Below are 9,765 nucleotides of genomic sequence, written 5' to 3'. Positions count from 1 at the left end.
TTGTATTTCAGGATATTTGGTCTATGGGAAAATCTATGAGGAATATATTTATTCCTAAGAGCTGTAAAGAAAGGACAAATTAAGAGGTAATGCATTTCATCCCCAATATCGTTAAGTGGGCACCGTGGGCACTTTCTCTCCTCATGTGCAACGTGAGATTGTCGCCAGCGCCCGGTTTCAACCGGAAGTCGATGGTTTCCTGTTCTGAAATGCAGGAGACTTAGTCGGAGCGAGCAAGGCAACGACAACAAATAGCTTTCCATCAGAAGGTTATCTTTAAATAGGCTATAGCCTGTACCTTTTGATGATCCAGTTAGGGAAGTTGACCACTGCTGGTTAAATTGGTCTGTTAGAACCCTTTTAACCAAAATATCGATACCTTTACAATTTAATGTCGCCTGATTAAGCCAGTAACAGGAATAGCCAGTATTGTCTAGAATGCTCTTAATACAAGATGACCATTTAAAAGCGTGTACAGACTGTATCATGTTCTGATAACAAATATAAACAATTTTAGAATGCTTGGATAAGATTATTTTATTCCAAAACTTTATCATTCTAGCTTTAATGATAATTTCAATTGGGTATCGCCCAAATTCTGCATACAGCATATACCTAGGGGTACTGATCCTACATTTTCCTATTTTACGTAAAAAAGTACAATGGACATTTTCTATCATGTCTAGATTACTATAGCCCCACACTTCGCATCCGTAAGTTAGTATTGGTAAGATGGTGTGATCAAACAGCTTTAACTGAAGATCCACGGGAAGATCTAGATTATTTATTCTTGAAAAAAGTGCAAACATTTCCTTATTTGCTTGTGAAACAATATTCTTTTGGCATTTTAAGAAACTACCCGATGATGCGAACAGCACTCCTAGATATTTATATGTTTTTACGACATCAACCACTTGTTCACCTAACAAAAAATTATAAATATGTGGCTTATTAGTTCCGAAAACAATAATTTTGGACTTTGTAAAATTTATATTGAGCTTCCAAGCGCGGCAATACGAAGCAAAATCATTTAGGCTGTTTTGGAAATCTTTTTCGTTATCGCTAATAACAATAGTATCATCTGCGTAAAGTAAAACCAGTAGTTGTAGAAATACGACTGCGTTGTCAATTTCAGCATTTAAATTTATTCCTGCATTTTTCGTGGATAAAAAGTCTTCTAAATCATTTAAATACAATGAAAACATAACTGGAGACAAATTCTCGCCCTGTCGAACCCCGCAATGACTTTCAAATAGATCAGAGTTCTGTCCATTTGCCGAGACACAAGACTTAATATTTTGGTACATGTTGGTTATAACATTGAATATTTTACCACGTATCCCACTTTTAAAAATTTTACTCCATAAACCTGATCTCCAAACTAAATCAAAGGCGGAAGAAAAATCAATAAAACAACAAAATAACTTTTTCTTACTTGATCTTAACTTCTCTATTAAAAAATTTAGTGTAAATATATGGTCTATCGTAGAGTAATCAGCTCTAAAACCAGCCTGATTTTCATGTAACAAGGTGTTATCATTCAAAAATAGTTTAATTCTGTCATCTAGTATCGAAGTAAAAAGTTTACCTAAACAGCTTAAAATAGTTATGGGCCTATAGTTACAGGGTGATAGTGGGCTACCTTTGTTTTTGAATATAGGTTGAATAGAACCGATTAGCCATATATCGGGTAAGATACCTGTGTCAAGGATTTTGTTAAATAACAAACAGTAAATGGGAAGCATTAATTCGGTCGTACTTTTTAAGTATTCGTTCGATATTTTGTCAAAGGGCGACGTCGCTTTATTTCTCTTACATTTTGTAATCATTTTTCTGATTTCGTCCGCTGTAATTGGTCTATTTAGCGAATCTAAATTATGTACGTTTGGAACAAACGAGTCATCATAAGGTTCATTAAAATTTTCGTGCCGGGTTTCATTTACCGTTTTATAATAGTTATAAAAAGACTCGATGTTAGGCATTGTTTCTGTTTTCTTTTTATTAATACTGTTAAGAAGACGCCAGTAATCTCGCGGTCTATGTGAGCTCATGTCGCGTAACTTTTTCTCATGACTATGATTATGCTTACTCAGGTAGGTATTGATTGTTTGTTTATACGCTCGGCTGGTCGCATTTAGTCTGTGTTTATTTAACATCGACCTATTTAACTGATAATCTTTTCTCGCCCTGTTATATTTATTCCTTGCGCGTTTGCAGTGCGGCCCAAACCATAGTTTGTTAGATTTATTTTTAATGGGCCCGCCAAACTGCAAAAGTATAAATAGTTTCACCAAAATTTCTCGTTGTTGTCATTTCTTTTCATTTCCCAAGATTTTAGGTCCGAGTTTCAACATTTTGATACTAAGCACATTTCTTGAGGCTTGAATTTGTTCGATAAACCTGCAAACCTACTAGAGGGGGTAACAATGAAACATGCACGTGTACGCGTTAATTTATAATTTTGTAAAGTATACACGCACTGCGTGCACTTACATAATAAAGTGTGCGCGTATAAAAATATATACGTGGACGTATATATTTACGCGTGCATGCCTATCTTTATACGTGCACGTACATTTTGAAATGTAGGCGCACGTAAAGCAGACTTTCGACCCATATGGTACACCATATAAAACAGTCTTAACAGTTACTCCAGCTGCTACAAGGATTTGCATGTTTATCTTAAAGTTATTACAATGTGTCAGAGTTTGTAATTATTTGTAGCCAGGCATTTTTAAGTATTACTTTGACAATCGGTAAAGAAAATACCAAATGCACAGATAACGACTTAAATGCCTTTTTAATTACATATCGTCTTCTAGATAACAACGCCGAAATCTTTAATTCACCCAAATTAATCAGATTAAATTATAAAATCTTCCTACAGATGGAGTATTTTGGAGAATATCGTACTTGTTTGCTTAAACTGAGCCTCAAATTTGCATTTTGTTGAACTAACGTGCAAGGTTATAACATATTTCTTTTAGAATCGTTTAACGAGCCTAACGTAATTTATTTTCACGTACATGTATATACAATGAACACTCGACCATTACCATTTTTAACCTGGGAAAAGTTTGTTAACTTATTCTTTTACATGGTTTCTACATTCATAAGCTCGACTTTTTTCAAATAGTAGTCTAAGAGCGTTTGATGTCATCCGTTCGTCGGCACGGCGTACAAGTCACAGAAGGGCTGCCTCTGTAGTACATTTTCGGTTTTGATTAAAATTCTCTCAAAAGTATTATGTCAGTAAGTTATAGCACTGGTCAATTTCATAGTACTAGTATCCATATTTTATGGAATTTTAAAAGAAAGAATGTTTGCATGAAACCGAGTCGCTTGAAAGCAGGAACAAACGACCATTTTAAAATTCCCGCTACTAAGCATGCGACAAGGGATAAAGACTTAAAGATAAACATATTTGGTGCTGAATCCCTTTTAGCTGCAATGCCAAGGAGTTTGTTATAAAAATATGTATGTATAAATTTGGTTAGAAGTTATGTGTTCTGAAATTTTGACACCTAGGTTCTGAATTTTGACATTCCAATGAACTTAGACAAGGATGATAATAGGTTATCATTGGGTTAAAAGGTAGAACGGATTTTCCGTGATATATACCACAAGTCAGCGCGGTATACTACATAAATTATTAGATTAACCCGAAGCAAACAGCGTAGAAAATCTGTAAATAGAAGTTATTAAGGGGACACAACTATGGATAAAACAATGCCAGAGGTAATGCTTTATTTTTGTAGGGTTTAATTATCTCATACCGACATAATTCTAGATTTTCAAATGATATTCCAGCTTTGAAGTTGGATGGAGACCCGAGGTCCCCATGCGGCCCCATGAGCATATTTCATGGTATGCACGAAGACTGGGTAGAACACACGATATATCGAAAGCAAGCTTGTTAACTTCCTAACATACATTCTACCTCCCAGAGTAATGTTTCATACCTATAGCGGCGAATGGGGAATGCTTCGAACTACGCCACATACTAAGTGCTTTTATTCACAACAACTACACAAAGGAAATTTACAGTTTACCTATGTGAAAAGATAACATGTTTTTACAATCCATAAGTACAATTAGCTAATATTTATTTGCACAAAACGTCCTTGCAAATTTACAGAATACCAATAAATTAACAGGTTGTGATGAGGTCAGATTTTTATGCAATTTAAAAATTCATTTCCCTTTATATATGTCACGTATCATTGTCTCTACCAATATTCTACGCTTTAGATGCCTTAAAATATTTAATAGCTTTATAATGTAATAATTGAAAAAAAAATATTTGTTGAAGATAAACATGATGTCAACATTACTTTTTGAACCTAAATTGTTTTCAAACACTTACTAATTGCCGTATATAATTTGCACGCTTGATAAAAAATCTGTACGTTTTGGAAATAGTGGTATGTCTTATACAAGATGTCTTACAAAACAGGCACACTTTTATATACAGTTATTATTATTATTATTATCATTATTATCATTATTATTATTATTATTACAGTAACTGTGTTTATAACAGATATTTTAACACTGGATATATTTTACTGTATGAGTACAATTTACGTTCTCAGTTTAACCTTTATTCGTCGATGTGTTGATTCGCCGAAAAATAAAACTAACTCGCAATAAAGTATGAATATTTCATGATTGTTGGCAGTTTAAGAAACATTTTAAAGTAAATGTTTGCTGTTTAACAGAACCTATACATAAAAATGAATGCTAGACTGACCGACTTTCTTTTCTAATGTACATTTGTGTATAAACTGTCATCTGTGAATGTGTTGATCTTAAGCATTTGCGCAAAATGTGATAATTACAATAAACATTTTACAGTCCAGCTGTACGAAACATTTATCTGTAACATGGTTACTCTAGGTTATTTATTGAGACGAGCTACCTTTTACGCCAACAGTCACGCCGCTGTGAAAACACGGTTTAACTAATTATTATTTCTTATTTAAACACCAACTGGGCTCAAATTAAAGACATGTCTTTCCATTTAATGTCCAAATAACTCAAACTCATAAGATTAATCTAAATCTAATTTAAAGATACACATTTAAATGTACTTGTAAGAAAGGACTATAGAAATCATGAATTTCTTGTAAAGGTATTTAAAATAGCTCGTTCGGAACACATTGAAGCCAATCATGTAATAGTTAAATGCAAAAGAAGGAGGCATATTCTTTCCTCATATAAAAAGTATAGAGTGGTAGAAATGAAGGACTTGTAATACTTATGAACTCTCTACTTTCAGAAAAATCATAGCGAGGAAGCAGAAGGCAAGATATCCGTTCTTGAAGATGAAAACGGGGAACAGTATAAAGTTGTAACATTTGAAGAGATGGTAATGCCAGTTTCAATATTGAAAAAAGGGCTCAACACGCGGCTTACCTATGTAAAGAAATTTCCGTATCAAGACGGGGATGTGCTTGTCAGTAGCTATCCGAAAACAGGTATTTGGTTAAACATTAGTTACATTGTATGATCGTGGTTTAGCTTATCTGATGTTACCACGTAATAATTGTAATTTTCCGTTGCCGTAAATGATAGATTTGGTTTTGAAATTTAATTAGAAATTGGTTTGTAAGAACAAAATAAAAAAAATGAAAAATATAACTTGGCTGAATTTCAGCCCTATGTATTCGTGATGAAAGCGTCCACTGTACAAATAAGGGGAAGTGAGAATGTTGGAAATCGATATTTAATGATACCCCAGTGTAGTCAGTATTTAAAGTTATTTCGTCTTATAATTGTCATTCACTGGTTTTAGGAGAAAAACAACAACAACAAAAAATAGAAAAAACAGCAACAACACGAAACTAGTTTGTGTTTACAAACGATTTAATGGAAATGAGATAATGCTTAAAGAGTATATATATATTGTGTGTGTGTGTTCGGGTTTAACGTCTTTTTCAACAATTTTTCAATCATATAAACGACGGTGTCTACTTGTAGCAGTGAGCAAATGCCCAACCTTATAGTGCTGCCTCACTGAATATCACGACCGTAGACACGTGACATGAAACCCCACCAGTCACATTATACTGACACCGGGCTGACCATGTCTACCACTACCCTCTTAATGCTGAGCGCCAAGCGAGGAAGCTACTAGTACCATTTTTTACGTCTTTGATATGACGCGGCCGGGGATCGAACCCACGACCTCCTGCACTCGGAGCGGACGCTCTACCACTAGGCTACCGAGGCGGTAAAAGAGTATTGATACAAAGTATGAATGCAATACAATGTATATGATTTATAAATGTTTTACTTACAACTTCTTTCCAATTCAACCAGGAACACACTGGACAGCGAATCTTTTACACTTCCTCATGTATGATGGTCCACTGGACACACTGGTGTCACATCCACCTTGCCTTCTAGATGCTTTGAACTATGAGGATTGGCCACAAAAACGGGATGGTAACAGAATAATAGTGTCACATTATCCGGCAAAACGATTACCAGCCGAACATTTTGAAAAAGGCGGGAAAACGATTGTTGTGTTCAGAAACCCAAAAGATACAGCAGTGTCAATGTTTCATCAATTACGGAAGTTAAAGTTGTTCGGCGAGTTCAAATTATCTTGGAACAGTTACATTAATTACTGGATGGACGGCAAAAGTAAGAATTACAACATGGTATTGTAATATCTTGAGATGCAATTAATTTATAAGATATTTATTTAAGAAAATTAAAGATAGTTTGTACATAGCTAAGAACTTGCGTAAAAGAGATGAAAAATAATTACTAGAGAAAGATTATCTTTTAAAGAGGACAATTGTCATTTAACAAAAACAAAGGGAAGATCCATTGATGTTAACCGTAACGCATTTATTCGGTTATTAATAAAATTTATTATTCATAAAATGTTATCCTTACTACAGCGCCTCATGGATCATATTTTGATTACTACAACAACTGGCAACAGCAGATCAAACAGAAACCCGAACAAAATGTTTTAGTGGTACAGTATGAAGACTTGAAAAAGGTACGTAGTCCATAACAAAATGACGAGTTCAGTCGTTTTGGTAAAGATTGAATATTATGGTTAATACGAAGGATCGGATTATTGACTTATGTATTTAAAACAAACAGATTTCAGAAGCAAACTTTAAATTATAGAAACAGTGAGAGAATGCAAAAGTATTTATGGATCTGACTGGTCGCTACTGGAAGATTATTTAAACGTTTGAGCATCTCAGGAGATTCAATAATGTGATTAAATCTCGACAATGTCTTTACCTGGACAGTAAATAATTGTCCTTATACGAGAAGTGTTCAAATTCTTTGTTTTTAACAAAATACGAACAAACATTTTCAATGGCATGTATTGCGCCGTAGCAAATGTTCGATTAAAAACCTGATACAGCAGTGCTTCGATCCATGCATTACAGTTGTTGGTCAAGATTATTTTTTCTTTTAACGAGTTTATGACGTGCCTTTGCGTTCGATTCCTTTGGATTTCACATTGGCGATTTGGGTTTCGAAAAGAGATTTCTGAATCCGATCCTCCAGAAGTATATGTCTTAGTTTTCAGTCAATTGTTTGTTTGAATGTTTGGAAAGCCAAGCTGTCTTGACGGAATTTCAAATATTAAGCCAATTCTGTAGGCACATGTTTGTTTAAAAGAAAGACTTTAAACCTTTTCTTTACAAAATTTTCAGTTCACTTTAGTTTGTTGCGTCTAGACTCCAGCGAAAGAAAAGTAACGTAAACAATTTCTTATACAACCCTTCTATTGTTGATTTGTATAGTGTTCAGCTGATAAACCAGGCATTTTTATTTAAACTTGATCCTTGATTTTTAAAAATAACGTTAATAAATGTTCCCAGACAGGTTCATATGGCTTTACATATATGTATACTAGTAGATTAACCATACGAGCTCCATGCTCTCCAATTTGTCATTATTTTCACGCTTCAACTTAGAATTTTTCGAATCAAATAACATGTGTCCATAACATGTTGTAATAGCGGAAACAGCGCATTTCACAGAGATCCAGTTGGACACCTCTCGTATCTGCTTGTTTGATTTGTTTTGAGTGTATAACCCATAACACATACAACAAAAATTATGTCATGTCTTTGTAGGACAGCTTGAATCAACTTCGGAGGATTCAGAATTATCTTGGACTAAATCATTCAGACGAACGACTTCAAGCTGTGCTGGACAAATGTTCACTTGGAAACCTAAAGGCTGAGGTAGAAAATGGTAAAGTAAAGACACCTCTAATTGATGAAAAGGGGAAATCAATTCTCTACAGAAAAGGTAACTGCATAACTAAAATCATTGTTTATATATAAACTGGAAGAGCTGCATTTGAATATGCAAGAAATAGTAATGCGGCGGTCTTGTGGCTACGGTGTTGACCTCTAAACTCGGGGATCATAGGTTCGAGTTCCATTGGGATCAAGATAACACCTGCTCATATGATAACAGTACTTGCGTTCTTCTAGGAAGCGGACTCAAAATTAGTTCAAATAAGTTTTAAGATTTCAACCCAATAGAGATAAGATAAAATAGTATGAACTAACAGAAAATGGTAGTTCAGATATTATGTTGTTTCCGCAAATGTTAAAGAAAAAGTAAGCACAGGCTTACGAGAAAAGAAATTTTCATTCTACAAATATGAGACGTTAGCGTATAAAAATGTATACCTTTCTTAAATTCTTCTCTATGTCAGATCTGATAACTACATCATATTTACGCAAACTTCAGCCCATATTTTATCTTTGACTGCTATCTTCAACAATTGTATTCAACTAGTAATTTAAAAGCTCTCTGAGCCGACATGCGTTTAAGGGAAAATGAAGGTTTGTCATTTAATCATTACGAACGAATATCCGAATTCAGAAGGTAGCCGTACAAAAAACACAGGCGATCTAAGAGAAAATATCACACAAATTCAAGCGGTACGAAAGGGTAACATAAATCAGGAAAGACGAAAATTTCAAAACAGACTTGAAAGCTTTATACGGTAGAAATGCAGTGTACATGTATTAATTTCAAACTATTTTTTCAGGAGTAATCGGAGACTGGAAGAACAATTTCACTGTTGCCCAAAATGAAAAGATGGAAGAACTTGTTGAAGAGAAATTTAAGGACAGTATGTTCAATTATAATGTTTGGAATTGTTAACAAGGCAAAAGCCAGTGCTGATAAACAAAATATGTTCATTAATTAGTCAATGTACTGCTTGTACTAGAGTAAAACATTATGTTGAATTCCAAAGCATGCATATTGCTAGCATGTCGTGAACCTGCAAGTGATAAAGAAGACGGTTGTGATTACGCATTTTTGTCCTGGTACTGCCGGATGTCGTTTAAAACTATACATATAAATTAAAGGAATTAAAGATCTCTTATAAAACAGCATGGACAGAATGTGTGGTGTACATATATATTACATAAATGGATTTAGTGACTGATCGGTATAAATGTCGTCAATATATATTTCGACCTTTTTCGTAAGAAAGTTTGAATTTTGTAGTTCTGCACAGTGTGTTCGGCAAACCATGAATGCTTCTACCTTGGTACATTTGCCGTTAGAGATGTCTGCAAACTGAGATTTGATATATTCCCTTCCGCCAAATTATAGGCATATTCATATTGATTGAACGTTTGGTATCATATTTTAACAGTTACAAACCAGTAATCGAGAATTGATTTGTGTTATTGTACAAAATTTGTGTTATTGTTCAATGTTGTTTTACATTGAAATAAAATTGATGAGGAA

The 9,765-nt window shown here is 34.1% G+C and overlaps 1 protein-coding gene across 1 annotated transcript; it reads left to right on the top strand.

Moving 5' to 3' along the window:
- Positions 1-3,615: 3,615 nt before the first annotated feature.
- On the top strand, positions 3,616-9,765 carry LOC123555432 (sulfotransferase 2A8-like). The gene is made up of 6 exons (XM_045346059.2): positions 3,616-3,738; positions 5,282-5,480; positions 6,325-6,651; positions 6,915-7,018; positions 8,121-8,298; positions 9,053-9,765. The coding sequence occupies exons 1-6, from the start codon at positions 3,718-3,720 to the stop codon at positions 9,166-9,168; spliced, it is 945 nt and encodes a 314-aa protein (XP_045201994.2). The 5' UTR covers positions 3,616-3,717; the 3' UTR covers positions 9,169-9,765.

Source organism: Mercenaria mercenaria, chromosome 15 (genome assembly GCF_021730395.1).
Source record: "Mercenaria mercenaria strain notata chromosome 15, MADL_Memer_1, whole genome shotgun sequence".
Classification (NCBI taxonomy): domain Eukaryota; kingdom Metazoa; phylum Mollusca; class Bivalvia; order Venerida; family Veneridae; genus Mercenaria; species Mercenaria mercenaria.
Note: the sequence above shows the minus strand (reverse complement) of the source record. Positions and strands in the feature narration are given on the sequence as shown.